At 36.6% G+C, this 27,135-nt stretch overlaps 1 protein-coding gene across 2 annotated transcripts in view; it reads left to right on the top strand.

The window, feature by feature from the left end:
* Positions 1–27,135, top strand: part of SLC22A4 (solute carrier family 22 member 4) — a 70,903-nt gene that overhangs the window by 40,255 nt on the left and 3,513 nt on the right. The window contains exons 2-9 of one of the 2 annotated variants that reach the window (XM_032211400.1): positions 407–510; positions 1,896–2,050; positions 8,467–8,638; positions 14,382–14,508; positions 18,013–18,110; positions 19,730–19,944; positions 24,099–24,281; positions 25,157–25,292. In XM_032211400.1, the coding sequence (XP_032067291.1) occupies positions 407–510; positions 1,896–2,050; positions 8,467–8,638; positions 14,382–14,508; positions 18,013–18,110; positions 19,730–19,944; positions 24,099–24,281; positions 25,157–25,292 (1,190 nt within the window). Of the gene's footprint in view, positions 1–406; positions 511–1,895; positions 2,051–8,466; positions 8,639–14,381; positions 14,509–18,012; positions 18,111–19,729; positions 19,945–24,098; positions 24,282–25,156; positions 25,293–27,135 lie in introns of those variants that run through there. The other variant, XM_032211401.1, reaches the window with a different exon arrangement.

Below are 27,135 nucleotides of genomic sequence, written 5' to 3'. Positions count from 1 at the left end.
TCTGGTTGATATTTCCAGCTGTATATATTCTGCAAACAAGATTCATGAAAGGTTGTAATCCAAGTTTTATGGGAGTAAAATCTGTGGGTCAGCATTTCTCTACTTACTCTACTCCTATTGAAATACATTTGGCCCAGATTCCTGGAATATTGATTTCATCTTCCCGGATGTAAAACAGGCAAATAAATGTTAATAAGGAAGTCTTTTTTAAAAAAAACATTTAGGTGCTGATTATAAAATGTAGCAATAATCAAATTATTTATCTGTTCAGAATGATATCTTTATTTCAATAACAGTTATTTTCCCTAGCTTTCTACTGCCAATTCATACTCCATTATTGTACTTTTTAAATAGTTTCAACCATTGCAAAATGACATTAAGTTTGCTTTGTTTTGTTTTCTTACAGTGGAATCTCGTATGTGACAATGACTGGAAAGCTCCTCTAACTACATCTTTGTTCTTTGTGGGTGTGCTGCTTGGATCCTTTATATCTGGACAACTCTCAGACAAGTAAAGTACACATACTTAAAAATAGCATTGGGGTGTGTGGGTTTTAAACATATTTTTGTAATGCTCTTTAAGAGGATGCAGAACCATACTTAACTTGATGGTTAATTCAACTTTGAAAAAAAGGATCTGAAATCAAACATTCATGGGAATATAAATTAGTAGACAACCAAACTATATATGCATCTTCATAAACTAGTAGCATTCTACACATCTATAAAAGTGTGAGATATTTGTACATCTGTATGAGATATGTGTGCTCCTATGTGGGAAATAAATGCATGCATTTCAATATTAGTACTAGCAATTAAGATCAAATAAAAGAGATTGCTATAAGCCATTGTCAGAAATTTTTCACAATCTGCTTGTCACTTTTTATAGGGAAACTGTGAGGATAAAAAAGCATTAAACATTTCTGATGTTTTTTGTTCCGATTGAAGAAGAATCTTGGAATACTGGTTTTGGACAGATGATTAAATAAGAAATATATGCTTAACCTTTTCCCTATTGCACATTTACTTTTTTTTTTAAAAAAAGCTGTTTTCCTCTGGGACATTAGTACATTTATTTCAATATAAAATATAGTTTCCCCTTTAGGTTTCTGGTGGAGGGGACAATCAGTTTGCAATTCTAATACAAATGAAGCAAATACATTATATGCTATTTATTTCTAAGTTCCAACCAGTTCTTTGTAAGACTGCCTAACACAGAACAGTCTTATCAGAAGTAATGGACTACAGCTTTAATCTTTCCCATCTAACATAGAGATGGGAGTTCCAGTACAATGCTTCGGGAGGTTAGATTAGTTTGACTGTTGGAAGTGCTGGATGATTGAACCCTCTACCTAAAAAACTAATCATATGAACAGTGAAAGTAATATACTGCCACCATGTGTTCATCTCAATACATTTCAGGTAGTCCTCGAGTTACGAATGTAATGGAGCCTGCCCATTCCATTCGTACCTCGGAGGATTCATGGGAGTGAATCTCGTACCTTGAATAAGATCACTCCCTGCTTTCGTCCATGCATTTAATTTAATGCGTGGGTGAATGCACAGTTCGTTAAGTGCACATGAGCTATCTCAGGGTGGGGAAGACCATGGGGGGGGGCTAGTGAGGGTACAGGCCCCCAAGGCCTACCCAACTCACTAAGATACCCCATGCTTCCCACTCCCTGCTGCACCAGATTCATCTTGCAGAAATCTGTTTTGTTGCTAAAGTAGAAATCTGTTCACCTAATAATGGGAATATATCTCTTTGAGATCTATTGTCTACTGAAAATAAAGGGGAGATTGGGTGGACCTATTTGCTCTCCCTAAAAGCAAACAACAATTATATTCTGATTTCATTTATAATCTTTTGGCTTGCTTGTTTTTCCCCCCCAAAAGGTTTGGCAGAAAAGCTATTCTATTTGCAACCATGGGTGTACAGACAGGTTTCAGCTTCCTCCAGATCTTCTCAACCAGCTGGGAAATGTTCACAGTGCTTTTTCTTATAGTTGGCATGGGGCAGATTTCAAATTACGTTGTGGCCTTCATATTAGGTAAGATTTTTTTCACTCTTAAACTTTACTTGCCTGTTTCAATATGTTGGAGCAATCACATTTCACAAGAAACAATATTCCCACATATGAGTATCAAAACTATATTTAGGAAAAATAGCTAAATTAAAAGAAAGGCTGATAGAACCTGGGAAAATCTAGAAGTTAAAAGAGAATAAAATTTGCCAAGTGAAATAAAATACTTTCTGTCAATTTAGCTAGTTGATTCAGTGACTTAAATGACCCATTCCCATTCTATAGTTATATTGTTTTTGAGGTTTAACATAACAGAACAGAACATAACAATAACAGAATTGGAAGGGATGTTGGATGTCTTCTAGTCCAACCCCCTGCTCAGACAAGAAAACCTTTACCATTTCAGACAAATGGTTGTCCAATGTCTTCTTAAAAACTTCCAGTGCTGGAGCACCCACAACATCTGGAGGCAAGTTGTGACTTGTCTGGACAAACATAGACATTTCAAAAATTGATTTCAGATTGCTACAGAAGTAACTTTCACTAGCTATACTGAAACCTTTGTAAATTCATCAGCAGCCCGAACTTGCTTAACAGGGAAAGCAGAGGGAATATTTGAGAAATGGGTGAGTAGACTGAGGGATATCATAAATATGAAAAGGGGGCACTTGTAGCATAAGCAGCAGGATTCTTCTGAACTCCCTTAGCCATCTTGCCATGCTTTTTTTCAGGTAGCGCCCCCCCCCCCCCCCTTATCTTGAATAACATGAACTGGGAGTGGTTGACATATACTGGAACTCCCATCTTTCAGCAGTCATGGTTAAGAAATTCATTCTTTGCTAGTATGATATTGAAGGCTGTCAAGAGACTAATGTTGAAATCAATAGTGGCACTACTTAGAAAATCTTGGTGGCCCGGCAAGGGGAGGAGAGGAACCGACTTACGCAAGTTGATCTGCACATGTGCACGCCAGACCACTGCTTACGCAAGTTGGTTGTGCGTGCACATGCGCCGACCAGCCGTTTGCAAGGCCCAGTTCCAAAAAGACCACAGTAGTAGGCCACGGCCTGGGGATTGGGGACCCCTGTCATAAACTCTGAGGTAAAGTATATCCCCATCATACTTTTTATGCAGGCAGATCTACATAGTATCATACTAAACTGTATGCAGGTCACCAGTTTCCGATTGTTGCCTTCCTGGAGCCTGATGATAATTATTTGGCTTCATGGTGGTTTGTGAGTTCAGAGTTATGTTTAGATACAATAGGGAGTTAATTTCTTGCTGTTTTAGCTGGATCTAAAACATGCTCCTGGGAGTTGAATTGGCTCACTAATTTTACTACAGCTATTTCTTTACTATGGCATTGCTTTTTTTAAATGCTCTCCTTATCAGATACACTTAATCCTCTAAATTTATGCCTAGTCATCAAAATAATGCAGTTTCTTTCCCTTGCCATTGATAGAGATAACTTTGAATCTCAGCAGGAGCATTTTTTTGTTTTTTGTTTAAAAAGCAACAACTACCAATTTGGCCATGAACTAATTAAGCAGCTACTTATTAAAATAGAAATATTTTAGTAACTTATATTTTATATTTCTTTATGTATTGATATTTAATTATGGAATATTTTAAAGATATTGTTTGTCCTTAAAAACTAGTTTTCCCCTGGAAAAAAATTTTTAAATCAAATTTTCCCTTCTTGTTTATGGATTTTTAAGCTATAAATATTTACCAAAATGTGTCAACCCTGTTCATGAAGTTCTACAGAATTATGTAACTATTATGGTGAGGAGCCAGGGAGGAGGTGAAGGGAGGACATTGAGAGGATAGTGAAATCAATGGCTTACTATGCAGAATAAGTATCCTATGAAGTAATCTGCAGGTGGCTACCAGATTGTGGTTGTTTACAAGCGATTACCCTCAGACTGGGTTATTTGGAAGTGTTTGAGAAAAGTTTTTAATTGTAAACAATATTGGCCTTATGAACTTGGTCATAGTTTTGCTAGTAATTCATTTAAACTTGCAATTTTTTTAAAAAAAATTATCTTGTGTTTTAGAAACTTTGACAGAAAATATATTTAAATACATTAATCCTTTTGGGATGAATAAACATTTTGGATTTATAATATAGAAAGGGCAAACTGATGATTTTTCTTTTTCAAGTGCAATAGCCAAATTTTATCTTCTTGAACTGTATGACACTATTTTTTTCCACAGGAACAGATTGCAAAGAAAAGGCAATGTAAACATTTCTAGAATACTTTAATGAATTTTAGCACCTTCTGAAAATATACATATTAACACACTTTATATTTGTTTAAGTAAAATGTTTATTTGGAGGCATTTTTAAAGTGTTCTCAGTGAATTTAAATAAAATATATTTAAACTATTTTTATTCTCTAATTATGAAATAAACTGTAAAACAATACACTTCTCTTAATAACAAATCCCTTGTATGGATTTTTCATATATTTTTGATGACCTTAAATACCAAGCATCGGAATCAATAATCAAACAGATGTGTGATATCCTTTCCCCAAATGGGAGAAAATACATATATAGAATAAAATCCCAAGCAAACAGGCCATCATATTAATACTTTTCCCTACCATTTCTTATAATAATGAATCATATAATAATTTACAGTGCTTGCCTCAACACCTCTGATATGCCTGCTGGGCTGTACACAAACATGAGTCATAAGTAATTAGTATACAATAGGGTGCAGCAATGTTTAAAGGAAGGTGTGTCTATAAACAGATTAATAGTGCTGGGACAAGAGCAAGATCAATACAAGTCAGTGAAAACTAATAAGGAAATTATGCCACTTTCAGAAGTTTAGAATTTTTGGTATACAGTATAGGTCAAATTGTGCAATTTTATAAGCATGTTAAGTAGACAAGAATTATCTTTAGTTTCTTTTATTTGGATCATACATAAATTTATGACTGAACTGGCTCATAAAATTTATTATACTAATTTCTTTAACACTGTACCGTATCTGAAAAGTATATTGTACTGTGGTGTTTTTCCAAGAAATCATTTCCAGAAATTATGAAGTTTGTACTCTGTAATGCAAAATAATATCTTTCATAATGAGAATGAGTGAGAACATTCAATATCCCTTTATCATAGTTGAACAGAGGACAATCCTGATGTTTTTCCTGCTGCCCTGCCATATAGGAATGTTTTTCCCTATACATGAGCAAAGTGCATTGTACAGTTTAGAAAAAAAAAACAACTGAAAGGTTTCCAGGAAAGGGAATCATGACACCAAGCGCGCTATTGTTTAGTTGGCTTAAGTATGTTGCAGTAAATTATGTAAGATTTTGATTACTTTGATTTTTTTCCAAGTCCAAAACCACATTATTTTCTGATGGGTTAAACATACAATAAAATAAGGGAAGCAATATCTATATTCCTGGAAATGCTTCATGAATATTAAATGGAATTCTAAAATATTTTTAAAATACTATCCAGTGAATGTAATATCTCATGTATTCTGTATGGTTGTTCATGGCTTTCCAGTACAACCATGTGATTATGTTTGTAAATACTGTAAATTATTAATTACTTAGTTTAATACTTAACCGTATTTTTCAGAGTATAAGATGCATCGGAGTATAAGACACACCAAGGTTTTGAAGAGGCAAATTTTTTTAAAAAGTCGATAGGTAGATAGAAGGCTAGAGAGGGAAAGAGAGAGATAAATACAGTAAGTAGCTAGGTAGGGAGAAAGAGAGAGTAGTTAGGTAGATAAAGGGAAAGAGAGAGAGATAAATAGAGATAGAGAGATAGAGAAATACAGTAGGTAGGGGGAAGAAAGAGGGTAGGTAGGTAGGGGGATAGAGAGAGAAATAGAAATACAGTAGATAGGGAGAGAGAGAGAGTAGTTAAGTTGGTAGGTAGTGGGATAGAGAGAGAAATAGAGAGAGAGAGAAATACGGTAGGTAGAAAGAGAGAGAGAGAGTAGGTAGGTTGGTAAATAGAGGGGGAGAGTAGATAAGTAGGGAGAGAGGGAGTAGGTAGGTAGGTACATAGGTAGAGGGGGAGAGAGAGAGAAATACAGTAGGTAGGTAGGGAGAGGGATAGAGAGAGAAATAGAAAGATAGAGAAATACAGTAGATTGGTAGGGAGAGAGAGACAGGTAGGTTGGTAGGTAGAGGGATAGAGAGAAATAGAGAGAGAGAAATACAGTAGCTAGTAGGGAGAGAGAGAGAGAGTAGGTAGGTAGATGTTTCCAGGTGTATTTATCCATGTGCTGGAGAAGGAAATCACTGGAGCACCTAAGACTTTTGTTTCTGCTGGCACAGCACTTGATTAATGTAATTCTCATCAATCAGTTAAAGAGCTTTCCAAAAGGGAAAAAAGGATCTTGCATTCTGCAAACCTCCCCAAAATGGCCCGTTTTTCACGAAAATGGGTGTGTTTTTTAAAAATAAAAGGCATGAATAGCCTTGGGGGGGCTTTCAGAGTGCTCCTGGGGGGCAGGGGCCAAAAACTAGCAAAAAATGGCCCGTTTTTTGTCAAAAAAATGCATGCATAGCCTTATGTAGGCTTATACAGTGCTGCTGGGGGCTGGGTGGGCAAAAAAGCCCATTATTTGCTAATTTCTACCCTCTCCAACCCCCAGGAACTCTGAAACCTTCCATATGGGTATGCACGGCCATTTTGGTGAAGGGGCGGGGCTTCCAGAAGCAAAAAAAAATGCTGTATTCAGTGTATAAGGCGCACCCAGATTTTCAGCCTCTTTTTTGAGGAAAAAATGGTGTGTCTTATCCTCCGAAAAATACGGTATGTAATATTCCCTAAATAACTGGTCCAAGTGAGCATTCTCCTTCAAAGAACTCAGGTTCAGTATAGATAGTCATTGACATATTTCTGTGAAATGATCTGATATGAACATTTTTTTATTGGAAGGAGTTAATTTCTTTTTCTAAAGATGGATGGATGGACAGACGGACAGACAGACAGACAGAATGAAAACATATGAGTACATCATTTAGGCTCAGAAAACATTCTCTTGTTACTGAGATTATTATTTTGTACAGCTTTGTGTAGAGATAATGCTCTCTTCTAATTAGTCATAAGATGGCTAACTAAACAGTTTAATCAGTCAACTTAAACATGCATTAAAGTACATAGAAATAAAAGCAGTATTTTTTTTTAAAAAACAGTATTTTTTACTAAAAATAATTAAACAATTAAGAGTGAATGAAAATAAAGATGTCCTATCCCTAATTATAGAATGAATGCATTCTTGAATGCAAGTTTTTTTCAAAGAAAGTTTTTGGCTTGTTGGTTGTAGGTTTTTTAGCACAAATTTAATAATGAAGTTGATCCCTCAGTGATTCTTAGCAGGGCTGGAGTAAGGCATGTAATGCCCTAAGTATAGCTCAATAATGGTGTCCCTTGGCCCTCCCATTGCTTAACTGGCTTAAGACACTTAATAAGTGCTGAAAACCAAAGTCAAATGTAGCAGTGAATGTGTTATGGGCATGTCGCGTGGGGAATAAAACTCTGTGGTACCTTTCTTCAAGTCATATCTTAAGGGTATGCTTATTTTGCTTAATAGTTAATCCAGGGCTGATTGTTAGCTAAAACGAGTACTTTGGCCTTTCATTTATGCAAGCTAATGCTTGAGTTGGATATTTTTGTTGTTTGTTTATTAGATTTATACCCCACTTTAATTTTGTGCTACTTAAGGTGAGGCACATAACGCTTGCTTCTTTATTTTCCTACAACAACAATATGGTTGAGAGAAAGTGAGTGGATCTAAGTCACTCAGGTGGCTTATATAGAGAGGGCTAGAAGACCTGGACTCCTGGTTTGTAATCTAGCATCTTAACCATTACATTTGACAGTAACATCAGACTGCGTAGTGATTGCCTAAAAAGATAAAGACTCCAGTTGTGGGACTTCTCTTTCTGGCAGCCCCAGTCAGTATGGTCAGTAGTCAGTAACTACAAAAGTTGTACTCTTAACAGTCTCCAGGAGACTGCAGTTCCATACGCCAATGTAGAATTAAAACTGATGGTTATTGAAAGTGCAACCATGGACTAATTGAACCACTGACCTGCTCAAGCTAAAGCAGTTCTAATATTACAATGTATTTTCAGTTGTGACATGGCTATATTTCAATAACCTCTCTTATTTCTCTCCAAAATATAATTGAAATGTATCAATCCGCTAAATATATCAATTCTGATGCACAGTATGTATTGGTGTGTAATTTAAATTAAGTTAAAGTTAAATCACGCATCATATTATGCCTCAGAATTCCCTGCTAGTCTTGTTCAACTTTAGGCAAATTAGTGCCATAACCTCTCTTGAAAACTAGGACATGGCTCCATTTAAAAGACTGTATTTATTTTTCAAGCTGCAAAATAACATATTTTGGGTAAATAGAGTTAAATGCTAACCGCACTCCTTGTTTTAAACAGGCACAGAAATTCTTGGCAAATCAGTTCGTATTATATTCTCTACGTTAGGAGTTTGCATATTTTTTGCAATTGGCTACATGTTGCTGCCACTATTTGCTTACTTCATCAGAGACTGGCGGATGCTACTACTGGCTCTTACTGTCCCTGGGGTGTGCTGCATTCCACTGTGGTGGTGAGTTTAACTGTTCTGAAAGTTGTTCAGCTTCAGAAATGTCCTCTCTGTAGCTGATAACCTTCACCCTACACTATTATATAACCAGTGGGCATTTTACAGCCTTGAGTTGATGTAGATAACATTTTCCCACCTTTGCCATTTGATTGCAGAGAGCAGTGGATTGTTTTGAATGTTCTTTTAAATTATCTTTATTTTGACTCTGAGTTGGCTGGTTCTATGGGACGTACCCTGTGCGAGTTCTGGATTGTGTTATTCTGACCTCCAACTTTTAAAAAATAGTGTTTTTTTTTAATGCAAGTCATTAGATGAGTTCTCCTGTTCAAATTTTCCCTTCTTGGTTATTTTTGATTCCACTTTTTTCTGTTGAGGCACCAACATAATTTTTTGATAATCGAAAACAGCCCATGATGTTTTTAAGAGCAGCTGCAGAAAGCAATACTACTGTATGGCTAAATCTCTGCATTTTTTTCTAGTTAGTTGTTTATGCATCGAATGTTCACAGTCATGTTTATATTTTTAAGAGGAAAAATTCTAATAAATTAACTTCATGAAACTTAAAACAAATTACTGCTTCAAGAGAACCCACTTCCAATTGCTAGTACCAAAAAATATTGAAGCTATGAAATTATATGCATTTTTCTTGTAAAACATTCTGAAGAAGAACTATATTACCTTATGATAACTAAAACCTGGAAAGTATATGATAGGATCTATTAAAACTAATCAATTTTATTATAAGTATAATCTTTATTGTCATTGTACTTAAATACAACGAAATTGGTTAAAGCCTAAGCATCTGTTAAACTGGGATCCACTTGCAAAATTTTATGCCCTATAATAAAAATTTATTAGACTTAAAAAGTAGTTCCAGTCTTCTATGTTTTGTACAGCACTTGTATCTTATGGCACTTGCTCACACATCTCCCTCAACATTCAAGTCTCAACAAGTTTTGACTTGTTGGTCTGAAAGAATGATTCAATAGTAAATTCTGATATCATATTACTATTGGTATTTAATATGTCATTTTAAAGAATTTGTTTGCAATTTAAAAGATTGCTTGCAAAGGTATAGTTCACTAATACTTACATATCAGGTTTTAGAGATTAAAAACATTGGAAAGTTACCCATTTTACAACATTCTTAAGGAATTTAAGAATATAATCCTTGTTTCTGTATAAGTGTTATACAATTTTAACTCAAATGAAATACTGTGGTTTCTAATATGAATATGCAATCTCCCACAGTTTATTTGATATTAAAATAACTATGTTTTAGATCTCAGTTCTTGCTTTCCAATGTGTCAGTCATTTTGTTCAAATGTTTATATTGAATTTGCTCTAAAATATATTAGAAGTGTATTTGGGAATTTATAATGTTAAATGTCTTTGTGATTTAGGCTATGTTCTGCAGAAATAGTTGCAAATTACTTTAATCAAAAACTTGATTAATTCCTACATGCATTGTTTCAAATATCAGTTCTGTAGAGACGATTTCTCCTTTTTAAAAATTTCTTCCTATATTTTATTGGCCTCTTTATTGCTTAACTATCTTCACAGTTAGCCCGGGAACCATATTTTTGTGATCAATGGTATCAATAGAAAGACACAAAAGTAGAAATGTTTAGCTTTCCGTTCCAATTTTGCATGCAGAGTGCCAAAAAGATAATGCAGCTAAAATCTTTTTTTTATTTTATCTGAGACAGATGGGAAATATTTCTTTGGATCAGAATAAGAAAATTTTATTTCAGAATATTTACTTCCTAATAATGGCAGGAGCTACTTTTTAATTAATATTTCAAAGAATAGTTGTTGCCACATCAGTATGCTTTGAATAATGTAAATAGAGATATTAATATGAATAGAATGTAAGGTATTATCTTTCCTCCTTTCCTTTTAAAATGGATTATATTTGTCTTGCTTGGCCTCGGCCCTCCTATTCAGCTCTTGCTCTATTCAGTTTTAGAATTATGCACTCAACACTTCTTTGCAATAACCCTATTCTTTCTCTCTCTCTCTCTCTCTCTCCCCCCCCCCCCCTTCTCTGTTCTTGGTCATTGTACTTCTGGCTTTTAATTGAATTTTCTTCTTAAGAATTTAGCTCACTTCTAAAGTTGGTTTACATGGTTGCAGTATGGAGCAAAAACAAATATTACAAACTTTTAATGGTGGGATGAAGGGGAGACCTAGAAGGTAGGGACCTATTTTTCTTAGCTAGAGCTACCAGCTGTAATTTGCAAAAATTCCATACAACAACTAGATTGATAGCAAAACAATACAGAACTTTCCCTCCTGCCCCTATTGTTTGCTTCTGTCTAGCAATTTTTTGGATTGTTCCAGCCCAGCAATTATCTACTAACCCTAATATACTTTAATTCTACAAGTTACTTAGTCTGTAAAGATCCTAACCAGTAAATATTCTCTTTTTCCTAGTATAGTTATAGATACTGGTTTATAGATCAAGGAGATTATAATTTAGTGAAATCCATTGTAATATATTGTTCCTTTCTGTGAGTAAAAAGCTGCATACAAAGGACATATGTATCGCTACAAACAACCCTATGGTTCATGAATATTAAAATATTTAGATGAAATAGGAGTTTAGGGTTTGTAGGCTCTTCTGTTTTGGTCAATTAATGAATCAAAGGTTGCTTTCCTTGAAAATTCAAATAAGAAAGGTTCAGGTATTTTAAACATAGGTTATAAGAACAGGGCCATACCACAAGCTTCTGTTTCTGGCTGCTATTATTGAACAAGAAAAAATCAGGTTCATAAATATAAAGTTTTAAATTTCTTCCATTCTAGCCTGTTTGAAAATTGATAGTATTAAATAAATTATATGTAAATTTGGTAGCTAAATAAATATGCCTCATAATATATTGTAGGAACTTAGTGGAACACATCTGGATCCTCATACATACCATAGGATACTGTGTTTTGTACTGATTATTTCAATAGGTTGTCTTAGGACTTGGGTAGTTATTTTATTAAATTGCGGGGACACAATTTAGACATAAACATTGGCATATATATTAAATATTTTTTTAAAAAAAGATATTCCCATGGGTTTAAATCCTTGCAGGAAATAGAGCGATTTTAAAAATAGCGAACAAAATCTGTGGCTTGAAATCAGATCAGAAGCGTGGACAGTTAGATTTTCCATGTGCGACCGGGATGGATATGTTCTCTTTTAGAAAGCCTCAGATGATAGATGCATTTATAGCGTTATAATTTGTTGGTATCCCTCTTAACATTCATTAAATCAATTTAATATTTAAATCTGATATTTTACAACACTGTGTTTATGTTATGTTGTAGTGGCAAAACTGAGCTGTTAAGATGGAAGTCGGGAGGTCTTAAACTTGCTTTCCTAGCAAATCCTAGCTCTGCCCACCTGTCTTTTGGGCAGTGCTTTGGTAATTCCTGCAGCTGCCCCGTTGTTTCCTGGGAACATCTTATTTGGCGTTATCTCCTTAATCCTATTTATGGAATAGAGGCCTCCCACAATCTGTGCTGACTTATTGGCAACTAAAAGAGTTTGGGGGAAAAAACTATACTGTAAGCCCTGAATGTGTGGTGTAGTGACTTGAGGTTTCATCAACAATATCACCCAAAAAAGGACCAGTTTTATCAGACTTATACTTTTTTTAAAAAAAGAAATGCTAAAAATGTAACAACTTTAGATTTTAAAATTATACCCAGTTTAGAGATGCCTCAATTATACATGGTTCAGACATGCCTTCCGAATTATTAAGAAGAGAACTGCTGTAAATTAAGATGCAAGCCAGAACACACGATGGCACTGGTTAACAACAAATACTATTGCTGTTCTTATAATGGCTAACAAATGGATTTTAGAGGCAAAACATTACATTTATGGCCAGTCTGAATTATAAATGAATGAAAGTTGACACTGAACACACAACTTCCTATAGTCATCCAACAAAACAAAGTTATTTAGAAACCCATTAAACAAATCAAAGAATCATAATTTGTGTACTTCTACAAAAACAGAGCTCTTGAAACTTCTGTTCCTTTTCCTTCATTTTACCTGGGAAATTCCTTTCTCTCTGAAGGCCCACTTTTTATTCAAAGGCTGCTAACTTCTTGCTCAGTCCTGTTCCTAGTCCTCCCTTATGCCTTCCTCATTCTCTGTTCCTTTTTGAAGTCATTTTCTTCTGAAAATCCCTCAAAGTTTATACAGGTAGTCCTCATTTAGTGACCATTCAAAGTTACAATGGCACTCAAAAATGTGACTTATGACCATTTTTCACATTTATAGTCATTGCAACATCTCCATGGTCACATGATCAAAATCCAGATGCTTGGCAAGAGGTTCATATTTATGATAGTTGCAATGTCCCAGAAACATAGCTTTTGTGACCTTTTGACAAGTAAAATCAATGGGGAATCCAGATTCACTTAAGAACCGTGTTACTAACTTAACAAATGCAGTGATTGATTTTAACAACTCAGGCAAGAAAAGTCGCAATATGGGGCAAACTCACTTGTCTAATGTTTCACGTAGCAACATAAATTTTGGGCTCAATTGTGGTTGTAATTTGAGGACTACTTGTATCTCTAGTTGAGGTAGGGATTGTGAGTTCTCTCCAAATTTGCCTCACAAAAGGGAGGGCAATACTCCTGATACTGATTATACATTTGTCAAGCATATAAATTGAAAATATTTTTCCTTGCTAATTTTTCAGTAAAATCAGAAAACCCTATAAAATTTTGTTAATATTTCTCAACATTTTGAAAAAGTAAGTAGGCATTGAAATCTTTAGAGGCCCTAGATTATTAGATTCATGATTTATTTTTCTGGACATTTTAATAATTTCTTTTCTAAGAAAATACTCTTATGAAGAAACAAACTATCATCAAGAAGACACGCAGATTGATTGACCCTAAAGAAAGACCTTGCTAATCAAATTCTTCAGGTGAAATCCACACATGGCTCCTAATGTATCAATTTGCATAAAATAAATTGTGATATGTTTAGTGTGGATTTACTGTATATAACAGATTTTATTCAAATGAGTGTGATGTCACCTGTTATTTTAGTAAACCAAATCTTCTTTGAAGCTTTGAATATTCACAGCAGAGAATTAGTATTACAGGTTTTTATATATATATTTCAACTTTCTCCAAATAATAGAAAGCAGCTAGATCTATACAATGTGTCTGAATTGTTTATGGAATTATTAATCAAGGAAAGAAATTGGGATGCAAAGAAGAACATTATATTAATATATGTTAGCTCTTATGCAGCTTTTATATAGGTCCCAGTTGACTTACAGTCTAAACTACTGTCATGTCAAAGATACACTATCTGTATTGTACTCACTTCCAAGCAAATATATTTATTACAAACACATTCATAGTCCACCTGTCCAGTTCAGTAGATTATACACACATTAACATAAATTGTTCTATTAGAATTAGCAAGTATTTACTCAAATGTTTGTCTGTTTATATCGAAAGTGAAGTCTTTTTTTAAAAAAAGTTACCTTGAAATTATAACAATGTAGCAACTACATATTATATGTTTTTCTGAATTTAGTTCCCCAATCATTAAAAAACAGCAGAATGCAGTGAGTGACACATTCCTTTCCATGCTTCCTATAAGCAAATGGACCAAACCTTTGGCTTCTCATATCACACTTAAGTGAAAATCCCTTTTGTCACCATGATGGAATTTATGAAAAAAAAAGAGCAATGATATAATTTGGACTTGTTACAGGTTTATTCCTGAGTCTCCTCGGTGGCTGATTTCTCAAGGAAGATTCACAGAAGCTGAAGCAATTATTCGGAAGGCGGCAAAAAGAAACAAGATTCCAGCTCCAGAAATAATTTTAGATCCAGTGGATGTAAGTATTAGGAGTTGGTGTAGTTGTTAAGGTACCTGGCTAGAAAGCTTAAGTTCTAGTCCCACTTTAGGCATAAACCCCCAGCCTAGAAATTCACTCTCCGCCCTAGAAAGCAGGCAAGAACAAACCATTTGTCCAGGCAGTCACCAGTCATCAACAATGACTTGAAGCCATAAGACTCAAAAAATTGTATGTTTATATTTTTGTTGTACTTGCTGTAGCCTACTATTATAATAGCGACTGAGCTGATGACTTTGGGCCAGTCAACATCTCGCAGCCCAACCCACCTCAGGATTAGAAAATAGGAGAAGGACATATTACATATGATCACAGCTTTGAATTACTTATAAAGTAATAAAAGTGGGATAAAATCATATAGACTAAAGACAGACAAATAGATAGATAGCAGGTCTCACTTGTACCACTGGTCATGTTAAGAAAACAAAACTCTTAAGGTAGAGCAAGTGATAGTTTGCATGCACCAGTACTTATATCTGAGTTAATTATTACTTATTATTAGTAAGAACCATTAGTGAGTCAGATATTCAGAAGCATTAACACTTTTTCCAGGTGAACTTCACTATAAACCCAATTATATGTGCAATAAAACACTATGTCCTTGAAAAGAACAAGAGCAGACAATATACCATGGACGTTGGCCTGAAAATACTAAAAAAGTATATAAATCTAGCTAGCTCAGTAACACAGCCAAGATCACCAACAAACCTTCCTGATTCTAAATACAATATTGTCTCTCTTGCTTTCTGCTTATGTTCCGCTTCTATCCCCCACAGCAAGCATTTTAATATATTTCAGAGACAGCTTGGAGCTTGTTCAACTTCTATTATTCTATTGTCAGTAGTAGTTCTATCCTTGCCCAAATGTTGTGGTTTAATTACATCGGCAGGGTTTATCATTCAACCATAAATTATTATAGATTGTGGCTTGGACAAGCATGCTGCCCATTTGTCTTAAAAGTTTCAGGATGGCTTTATACCGTCTACCGGGGGAGGGGGGAATCATATCCCTCCCCTTTTGAGCTGTAGACAAATAATGAATCACACATATCTGAACTTGATCGGGCCACCGACATAGTTGTAAAATGGACATTGGACAAATTGCATTTTCCCTGCTTCCCAAACATTGTAACAATAGAAAAAGTTGAGAAAATGTGCAGTCCGCTAGTGTAGCTCATTTTCATCTTAGTCTTGGAATAAAGTTTGCTATATATGTGTGCTATCAGTTTATTCCCCTGTAGCATTTTTAAAAAAAGGCTCTGGTCACATGGTATGTCTCAGTTTATTTTTTTTCAAAAACTTGGGAAGGGTAATGATTTTTGGAGTCAAATGGAACAAAGGTTGAGCAACCATCTCCAATGTAATTATTTACCAGCTAATGTGTGAAGTTGTTTTCTCTCCCAATTATACATTCTTGGTGGTAGGTGGCGATAAAGCAGAAAATTGTGCTAAGAGAAAGTAAAGATTGGCAATGCATTGGTCGGCTGTTGTGTGTTTCTCTGTGGTTCAGTTTGCAAAGAGTTTTAACTCCATTTAACTTTGATATGCCTTTTCTCCGAACCCAGTCCAATCAGCGCTTTTAAAATAAAGATTATAGAAGGAAACAGAAATGAACTCCTGTAGAAGGCCCAAACTCAGTTTTTATAGTTAAAGAAAACTCTTGACTTTGTACTCAGAAGTCCTTTAATTTTACCAGACACATGCAAAAAACAAAGGATTTTTTTAAAATTATAACTTAGGGACACACTTTACACTGGCACTCCCCAACCAAATTCTGGAATGGAAAATTCCAGGAGAATGTTAATTCCGCTCTAAAACTGAAATCAAATAGTTGTACCACATTACTACAGTAGTTGAGTATCTAGTCATCTCTCCTTGTTGATTGCTCTGGTTTCGTGGACATTATCTGTTTTCTCTAAGGAGCTAATAATGACTTGCAGTTGTAGTAATTAATGAAGAAAAGAAGCTAATCTTTCAGTTATTTTTCTTTTAATTTGTTCTGAGCTTATTTTAAGGACAAGTTTTCCCTGGACAGTTTACAAACATATATCTGTTGTAGGAAGTTACAGTAGTCCTTGCTTTACGACTACAGTTGGGATTGGGCCTTTCATTGGTAAGGGTAGTGGTCATTAAATGAGTCATGCCCAATTTTATGGCTTTTTTGCTGTTATTAAGTAAATCATAGTCATTAAGTGAATCAAGTTTCAGTTTAATTTTATTTATAGGCCGTCCAATCCCGGAGGACTCTGGGCGGCTTACAGAGAGGGGAAAGAAAAGAAAATAAAGAAAATAAAAATAAAATAGGCAAGTTAAAAAACAACACAGATACATTCATTTCAGTCGGGGCTGGACCTCAACAATGAAGTCAACAGCACCAGGCCTGCCGGAATAGCCAGGTCTTGACAGCTTTTCTGAAGGCCATGAGAGTGGGTGAGGTCCGGATTTCTGGGGGTAGTTCATTCCAAAGGGTCGGGGCAGCCACAGAGAAGGCCCTCATCCGGGGAGCCGCCAGCCAACATTGTCTGGCTGACGGCATCTGAAGGAGGCCCATCCTGTGGGATCTTACCGGCCGCTGGGAGGAGTGTGGCAGTAGGCGGTCTCGCAGGTATGCTGGTCCTCAGCCATGCAGGGCTTTAAAGGTAATAACCAACAGCTTGAATTGCGTCTGGAGACCAATAGGTAGCCAGTGCAGCTCGCGGAGGATAGGTGTGACATGGGTGTACCTAGGTACACCCAATATCGCTCGCGCGGCTGCATTCTGGACTAGTTGCAGTCTCCGAACGCTTTTCAAGGGTAGCCCCATGTAGAGCGCTGAATACAGCTTTCTCCATTGACTTTGCTTGTTGGAAGCCAACTGGGAAGATTGCTGAATACCCCTAAATACATGGTGGTTGCCAAACACTCAAATTTGGATCACATGACCATGGAGATCCTGCAACAGTCATAAGTGTGGGGATCAGTTGTAAGTGCAAGACCCAGATCTTTTTCAGCACCGTAATTTTGAATGGCCATAAGTCTAGGGCTATAGTAGCTGTACTTCCTAAGGAAACTCACCCTGAAACTGGGAACCACATCAACTTATTGACTATTTTATTTCATATCTGGCCAATTTTTATTATGGAACTCTTGTTGCTTAAGTACGTGTCATGTGTTCATCAATAAACATAATTCATTAGACTTCTATTCCCAACAATCCTTGTTAATTGATTGTTACTAATTTAGGCTAATTCTCAAACATAGACTGTTTGTCATAAAGAATTTTGAAAAATAATTCAGTTTTGAACTGGTCTCCCAAACAGGTTAAAATTTGTGCAGAATGAGAATGAAAATACATAAAATTGTCAGAATGGAAGCAACCAATAAGTCTCCATTTTCTTTAAATGGCTTGATTTTTCTTTTCTTTGCCTAGTATGCTATCCAGGACATTTATGTTTGTTTACTTGCTTGGTTTTGGAATGTTCCCTTTTTCCTTTTTTTTCCTCCTAAGGTAGAAGATTTGAAAGCCAAGCAACATCAGGGTGTGTTTTTGGACTTGTTCAGATCACGAAACATTGCAATTATGACTTTTATGTCTCTTCTTTTATGGTAAGGTTCCGACAGCAGGCTCATGAAATGCAGAGGCCCATTAAATGCAGAGACCCGATGATCTGTTTTTTGTTCGGGGCAAATTAGGCTGTTTGGGACATTCCAATCCTTATTTATCAAATGAGATTTTATTTTAGATTTTTAATTGATCATTTTATGTCACTGCCCTGCTTGGTGCATTCAGCTGCCCTTAACATGTGAAGTGCCATTAAAATGTGATGTAGGTCAGAAAATTGTGACTGTTTTTATAAAGAATTTTCTATAGCTAGAGGACCTTTGTTAGATTGCTTGCTGATGCGTGTAAGTATGAAGGGATTTTGGAGTTGTGAGCAATGGAGTTCATGCAATCAGAAGCACTTCAGTAACTAAACTGCATCAGAACACTTTTGCCTACTTCTTTACCATAGCATTTTAACCAGACAATGCTAATTACTAACAGGATTAGATGTAACCCCAGACTAAACTAAATCACACTATTATTGTTTCCAGCCCTAAAGATCTGATAGAAAAATAATAATAATTTAACCAAACAATGAAAAGTCAAGAAAAAAGGAAACAATTTACATTTAAGCACCAGAGATGTCCTAGTCCAGTGAATTTTGTGCATGATTTTCTTTTTAATAATTTTATATTATTGAAAATACTGAACTTTATCAGCAAAGGTAAAATACAAAAAGAAAGTCTGCCTATTTAAATAGCCATTTGGACATTAGTTTTTAAAGGCTACTATTAATGCAAGCACTTTTGGCACCAGATAATAACGAACATTGTCACTATACTGTAGATTATCAGGAGATTCAGATACAAGCTATTGCATAGGCACCATTTATTGTATTACACTTTCCGCAATCATATACATTTCTTGAACAGAAGGAATCAATATCTAACTCGGTTCAATTAAATCTTTAGCATTTCATATACTGTATTAGATAATTGAGAGTCCTAAGAAGCTGCTTGTCTTCCCATATGAGCAATCAGCATTTAAAATTAGATAGTTTCATTGAATGGCTTGCCTCTAACAGGTACATGCCATAAAACAGCCCTAAAGATATTTTAGGGCAGGAATGTCAATCTCAAGGCCCAGGAGTCTGATCCAACACAAGTGATGTTGAGCTGGCCACACACCTCCTGCCCTTCCCTCCGCCCCCCCAGGAGGTCAAATACAATCCTGTGGGCAACCCTCCCAAGCTCCGTTTTTGCTGGCAGAGGGTTGCAGTGAAAAACAGACATCACCATGCCCACCTGAGGTCAAACAAAACCCTGATTTTGAGGGTTTTGAAATTGAGTTTGACACTCCTGCTTTAGGGCAAACAGTCAGCTTTTCCCTTTTGTGATTAGAAGGACTAGGTTGTATTTCATCCAGGGATTTTATGAATTTAGCCCTGTTTGTTTAAGATACCTGTTTACATAAATTATTGAAGAACAGAAATGCAGCATCGAAACATAAATGTCCAGAAGGTTGTATATGTAATTTCCCAATGCATATTTTACTCCATTCCAATCCAAAAAAGGGCCATCTGAAATAGTAAAATAGGAAATAAGCCTGTTCTGCTATTGGGCCGATTGTGCCAGATTATGGTTACCGGTATTTATATTTGCTAATTTCTCTTTTATCTCAGGATGTTTACATCTATTGGCTATTTTGGCTTGTCACTCAGCACCCCCAATCTGCATGGAGATGCCTACTTCAATTGTTTTCTGTCAGCAGTCATAGAGGTCCCAGCCTATGTGATTGCTTGGCTCCTCCTACGAGTCTTCCCTCGACGTTATACAATATCTGGCACCCTTTTCTTGGGAGGAGGAGTTATTTTGTTCATACAGTTGGTACCGCCAGGTAAGATCATTCATTTCGTTTCATTTGTGCTGTAGTAATTGACAATACTATATGAGGAGATGGAACAAGTGTTAAACAATTATTTTTTACACCTATATCTTATGAATTCTCAATTTTCTATTCCAGGAAAATTCATTAATATTATGTGTACATAGAGATCTGCATTCACAGAACATTGCAGGACTGTTTTATCAGTTTATTTTTGTGACCTCTCTGTACCACACATCTAACAAAATACACCTGTGCAAAACTTTTTTGAGAAAATGTCCAAATGGTAGGGCGAATTTGGTGGAAAGCCAAACATAGTTGCTCAACTTTTGCATGCTGTGATCTTTTTACTGACCTTCGTTGGATTTAAGGCTGGGCAAAAGAATAAATATATAATTGACTTTTAATGATTACATTTGAATCTCTAAAAGATTCTTAAACTTTGCAATTCTGCAGCTGCCCACTAAAGGGCAGTACAATCCAGTTCTGGTATCAATAGCATGATTTTAGTATGTATGTATGTGTATATATAAAACTTTTTATTTTATCAATGTATTAAATACAATGAGAAATTAAAATAGGAAATTAAGGGTAGGAAAAAATAAAGGAGGAAAGAAAATATGAGGTATAAGGGAAGAAAGAAAAAGGCATTGAATTCTGACTCTTTTCAGCACAGTACAAGATAACATTACAAACATTACTACATGGTAGCAATAATATTCTAACATACCCATTTTCCCTGTGAAAGAGCCCTTTAATGCTCCAACACTGGAAGTTTTTAAGAAGATGTTGGCTAACCATTTGTCTGAAGTGGTGTGGGGTTTCCTGCCTAAACGGGGATGGACTAGAACAGTGATCCCCAACCCCCGGTCCGCGGACCGGTGCCGGGCCGTGGAGTACCTGGCACCGGGCCGCGCAGCGGCCGGGGGCCATGATCGCTGCGGCGGCCGGGGGCCATAGTTTCTTTCTGTATGCAAATTAGGGCTAACTGGCACAAGGGGTGTTACTGGACCGCTGGTGGCACTCTGACGTCACCAGCGGCCCACCGCCCCCCTGTGTCCAGCGCCGCCCTTCTCATTCCTTTTCAGCGCTTCAGCGCTGGCCGATTCCTGAAAAAAACCTAAGAGCGCCTGCGCAGCTACGTAGGGCTAGCGTAGACAGCGCTAGTAGCGTAGCCTTGCACTTTATATTTATGTAATTGTATTTTATTTTGTAAGGCATGTTTAAATACAATAAAATAAAAGTTGTTTAATCAAAACAATCTGATATATAAACAATCAATGTGTCGTCGCGAACAATGCCCCTCCCCCCTGCGCGCGCTCAGCGGGCCACGGTAAAATTATCAAAGGCTGACTGGTCCGCGGCGATAAAAAGGTTGGGGACCACTGGACTAGAAGACCTCCAAGGTCCCTTCCAACTCTATTATTCTATTCTATTCTAATTACCCAGGACTCTCTAAGTGACTTCAACTCACGTTTGAGATGCCTCAGTAATACTCATGCAGTACCTTCAATTATTCTGCAGCTGCCATACAAGCAGTCCCTACTTATAACTATTTGTTTAACCACTATTCATAGTAACAATGGCACTGTAAAAATTGACTTATGAACAGCCCTCACATGTGCCTCTGTGAGTTTTTAATTTTTTAATAATTGCATTTTTGTAAGGGCATTAAGTGTGGAAGTGATTTGCTTCTAACCAGTGGGCATAAATTTCTTTACAGAAAGGAAATTACCACAACTACCCTTCAAGTTCTTGTTCCTTTCCCAAGTTCCAGAGTTATTGAGACATAATTCAGATTGCCACCAGAATGCCTGTTTTTTCCGATCCTTCTTTAATTCTTGCTTCATGCTCAGCTCCAATAGTTTTTTCAGATACAGTGTTGAATTTTATTTATTTATTTATTTGCATTGCCATTACCTGAGATCCCAATGGCCATGACTTTCTTGGTCTTCCAAAAGGCTGTGAAAACCTGACTTTTCCTCCAGGTGTTGGGCCAGGAGAATAGATAAACCCAACATAGATATGATTGTGTAATTCAGTTTATTCTATGGTTTCTTGGTTTCTTAAATATGTAATTATTTTACCTTGTTTGCTTTTAACTACCCAGAAGGTTTTTTTATGTTAGAACAGGGATGTCAAACTCCATTTCATTGAGGTCCCCATCAGGGTTGTGTTCGGCCTTGGGGGCCAGGTGGGTGTGGCCAGAGTGGGTGTGGCCAGCTCAACATCACTCATATTGGGGGCATCCTTCCCAGGCTCCATTTTCGGCTGTTATGGTCTCCTGCAGTGGTCTGCCAGTGAAAACGGGCGGCCCTCCTGAGCTCCCTTTTCACTGGCAGAGGCATTGTGGGCCAGTCCCTCACTGTTTCCAGATCTAAGCACCCTGTTGGCTGGATCTGCCCTGTGACCCTTGAGTTTGACACCCGTGTGGTAGAGCAACTATGCACATTTTTTAAGTACCGTATTTTTCAGAGTATAAGATGCACCTTTTTCCCTCAAAAAAGAGGCTGGAAATCTGGGTGCGTCTTATACACTGAATATAGCATTTTTTTGCCTTACAAAACCCCGCCCCCTTCATCAAAATGGCTGTGCATAGCTTTTAGGAGGTTTTCAGAGAGCTCCTTGGGGGCTGGGGAGGGCAGAAATGAGAGAAAAGCTGGTGGTTTTTTGCTCATTTTGGGGGGGGGCACCCCCCAGGAGCACTCTACAAGCCTCCTAAAGACTATTCATGCCCTTTTGGGGGGGGAACGGGCCCGTTTTCATGAAAACCCGGCCATTTTTGGAAGGTTTGCAGAATGCAAAAACTTTTTTTTTAATTTGCCTCTTCAAAACCTTGGTGTGTTTTTATACTCCAAAAAATGTAAATAAATAAAAATAAATTTTACAGCATCATTGTAGATACCAACTTTCATGTGACCTCAGTCTTGACAGTATCTCTAGCCAAATGTCTTCTCCTTCATATCTATCTAAAAGTCTAATAAATAAATAAAATAAATATCTGACTATACTTTGGAGTTCAAAGATTCTTTCTTTGCATGCCTATAATTTTCATTTTCAGGCCCAACAAGCCATTCCTTCAGACGAAAAGAAGAAAAGAAAGAAATCAAATCGAACAATATTATGGTCACAGGCTAGCAACATATAGAGCAGTTATTTTGTATGGCTTTTACTTCAGATTTTATGGTGCATGAAATCTCTTTACCTTTTGAAGACTGTTTTTTGGATCTGTGATAGATTTAACAGATTCTGTTAAATCTATCAACAATTCCAGTGTCCTGGTTTATTAACTGTACTGTAGATGAATGGCAAAAAAAGGTAGAAAGACTACTAGTGAGTTATATGAGACCATCATACCTGCAGTTTCACATAGCTACAGTTGTACTTTCATGTGGGTAGCATCCAGTGGTGGGTTCTGGATCCCATTCAACCATATGGATGTGCACGCATGCATTTTGGCACCTCTGCAGAGCATCGCACAGGCACTGTACGCACCGTGCATAGAAGTGCAGATGCCTTAAAAGACAGGTAAGGAGCTCAGGCAGGCCAGAGCACCGTACCGGAACGGGAAGGCTCTGGTACGCCTGTACTGAGGTGTACCACCTGCAACCCACCACTGGTAGCATCTTTATGAAGCAATATTGTTTGGATAGCTATATTATGTCCAATGCTTGCATTAATTAGGTAATTTTAGACAGTGATTTTTCTCCCTAGCCTTGATAGATTGCTCTAGTACCTTTTTTTGTGATGTACAGCCATGAAGACATAAGGCTATTTGTGATTGAACAAGTGATCTTTCACCCTTGCATAGTCATCTTTGCATGCATAGCCACTTCTTTCTGGAGATGTCTATATTAGTATCACGATTCTCAAATATTTTATATCATTTTCTGAGAATTCATGGGTTGATATGAATTAGGCCTTAAAAGCATGCCTAAGGAGTTTTCTCAGTTTTGTATGGTAGGTGGACCAAGGCAGTCATAGAATGGTTCCCACTTGATAAAAAAGCATCTGCAGAAGAGGCCTTCATCCTGCAGTGCATAGACAATGGCTAAAATGATGGTGATGACGATGACAATTATAAACTGAAGTAAAAGTAGTAGGACTTGTGCAAAGTTGATAATAAAAGAAGCACTGAAGTTTTGTTTCTTAACTTCTTTCCACAGATCTCCACATTCTGTCTCTCATCTTAGTGATGCTGGGGAAATTTGGGATCACATCAGCCTTCTCCATGCTTTATGTCTATACTGCAGAACTCTATCCAACGATAGTAAGAAACATGGCAGTGGGTTCTACTTCCATGTCATCCCGGGTGGGCAGCATTATTGCACCATACTTTGTTTTCCTGGGTAAGAAATTTATCATTTTAAATGTGCTCAAAATAAAATGCTCCCTAGTTTAGCTTTTAGACGATGGAGAAAAGCTCAGTAAGCTTTTCTGTGGTCTCATTAATCCTGTGTTTATTTTGTAGGCTTAACTCACATTGTCTTTCAAAAGACCTAGATATACAGTGCAAGCCATCATTATTCTTCTAGAAGCACTTGATTCCTAGTTCTTTTCAAATGGTGGATTATAATTCATGACCAGTAATTATTAATGGTAGTAAAAAACTATTTGGGGATAGTGGTTAAAGGTGCCAGGCTCAGAAAGGAGGAGTTTGAATCCTTCCTTAGGCACAAGCCAGCCTGGTGACCTTAGGCCAGTAACTCTCTCAGCCCTAGGAAGCAGGCAATGGCAAACCATTTCTAAAACATTGCCAAGAAATCAACACTGATTTAAAGGCACAACAAAAAAAACTATTCTTAATAAGATTACAAGAAAGATTTTATTGCATAGTATGCAACACTGAAACATGGATTTCAAACATATATACATTCATTGCCAATCATTCATAAATCTTACTTAATAAATCACTCTCTAAATGTCTGACTTCTTTAAATCATACTTTCTATCTAATACTGAGGTAATGTGCAGTAAAAACATCGATTAAAACATCATAAAATGTGATTCAAAGGAATAAAATCACAAAACAAAACACTGTGCACATTGGATAGTGTAAAATAATATAATTTTAAATAAAAATCATGAAAGATTGCTGTTATTAAGGTTAAAAGGAATACATCCAGATAAAATCCAGGAGGAAAGAACAGGAATCAAATAGATATAGTGATTATGAATTAATATTATAACATATGTAATAAATCTACTTTTCATGTTTTACCAGGTGCCTATGGTAAATTTCTGCCTTACATCCTCATGGGCAGCCTAACATTATTGATAGGGGTTCTCACCCTCTTCTTACCAGAAAGTTTTGGGAAACCGCTGCCAGAGACATTTGATGAGATGCAACAAATTAAAGGGTAACTTGATTTTCCTAAAACAGAATTCCTTACTGTATTTCATACTAGCTGAATCCCCATGCTCTGCTACGAAACTATGTGATCAGGCTTGATAAATTGACACTAACAGCTTGAAAATTAATGAGTAGTTGCAATCGGCCTCTCCTCTCCCCTTCTCTCCTCAGGCTTGCCCCACAGAAGTCTCTCCTCTCCTATCCCCCTTCTCTCCCTCAGGCTGGCCCCATTGATTCTGTCCTACTCCCGTCTCTCCCTCAGGCTGGCCCCACAGAAGCCTCTCCTCTCCTATCACCTTCTCTCCCTCAGGCGTGCCCCACAAAGACATGTCTTATCTTATCCCTTCCTCTCCCTCAATCTGGCCCCATTGATCCTCTCCAAATTCCCAGCCCGCAGGCCAGATGAGTCACGCACTGGCCACACCCAAGTGGCAGTTGGAACAGAGATCTTTTCAGGTGGGGAGGGGGGGAATATAACATCTTAACTCCTTAGCATCAGAGCGTGTTAATAATAATACAAGAAATACTAATGATCTGATGGTCATTTCGAAAAATCCTTTCTTAGCGAGCACCTAGAAGCCAAGAGGAGCATACGTGCCACATTTCAAGTTTGTAGGCTTTACGGTTCTGGAGATTCCGTGATGCGGCGTGAGTGGTTTTTGTTTTTATATATATGGATAAACGCATTGTGAATGGAAACAGATATGGAAAAAACAACTGGTAATTCATTCAAAAGATCTTGAGTTTCTAACCTCAAATTAGTATGCTAAAGAATGCCAGTGGACAAATAGTAAGTGATTCAGAGGGATCAAGCAAAAATGGAAGATTAAAATGCTGAATGCTATGCTAATTACCAAGATATTTTAAAAATAATTTTCTATTTAAAAGATATGCTTTTTCCAAAAGATAATTAGCTCAACAGTCTGTCCATTATGAAAATCAAAAGATTATAGGAACTGATGGAATATCTATATAAATATTGTAAACAACAGAAGAATCAGTAAACATTCTAATCAGACTATGCCACCCAATCTGGATATTGACACATTGATCCAACAAATGGGAAGAGATCATTCTACCAATAACAAGGAAAGGAAGCTTAACACAGATTACAAACGATTGCAGAAAATATCCTTGATTTCACATATTACCAAAACGGTGTTAAAGATTGTGACATTATAGGCCAACTTGGAAAGAGAAATACCAGATATTGAAGCTGCTTTTAGAGACATTACTATTACTCAAGCAATTGGATAATTAAGAATGACAAAGAATACCAAAAAGAAGTCAATAAGTGTTTCATTGATTATAGAAAGCTTTTTGATCATTCAACTACATGAAGCTATGGAGTGCCCTTAGGAAAATGGGAATCACAGAACATTTAGAGCCACTGAAGTTGTTAGGTAGATAGCCAAATGAATCTATTGAAAAAAAATAAACTCATTGTCCTCATGACAAACATATACACAGGAAAGGAAACCAGACTGTATGGAACAGGGTGAAACAGGAGTGAATATACTTTCTCCTTATTTATTCAAACTTACATGGCATATATGTTGAGAGCCAGATGGAAGAAGATTAATATGATTTTAAAACTGGAGGAAGATATATCAATCTGTGCTGATGACAGGACTCTGATAACTGAAAATCAAATGATTGTAAGCTCTAATAATGAAAATAAAGACGCATAATAACAAAATAAAGCGGATCAAACTAATGACAACAGATGCCATAGAATAGAATTGACAAGCCATTGAAGTGATAAACAGCTTCTTCCTTTTAAAATCTATTAGCACCAACAGCGAGTGAACCAACAGTCGAAAAATACATCACAGGCCACTACTTGATAG

This window comes from Thamnophis elegans, chromosome 2 (genome assembly GCF_009769535.1).
Source record: "Thamnophis elegans isolate rThaEle1 chromosome 2, rThaEle1.pri, whole genome shotgun sequence".
In the NCBI taxonomy this organism is placed as follows: domain Eukaryota; kingdom Metazoa; phylum Chordata; class Lepidosauria; order Squamata; family Colubridae; genus Thamnophis; species Thamnophis elegans.
The sequence above is the reverse complement of the archived record's forward strand: the minus strand, read 5'-3'. Positions and strand labels throughout refer to the sequence as shown.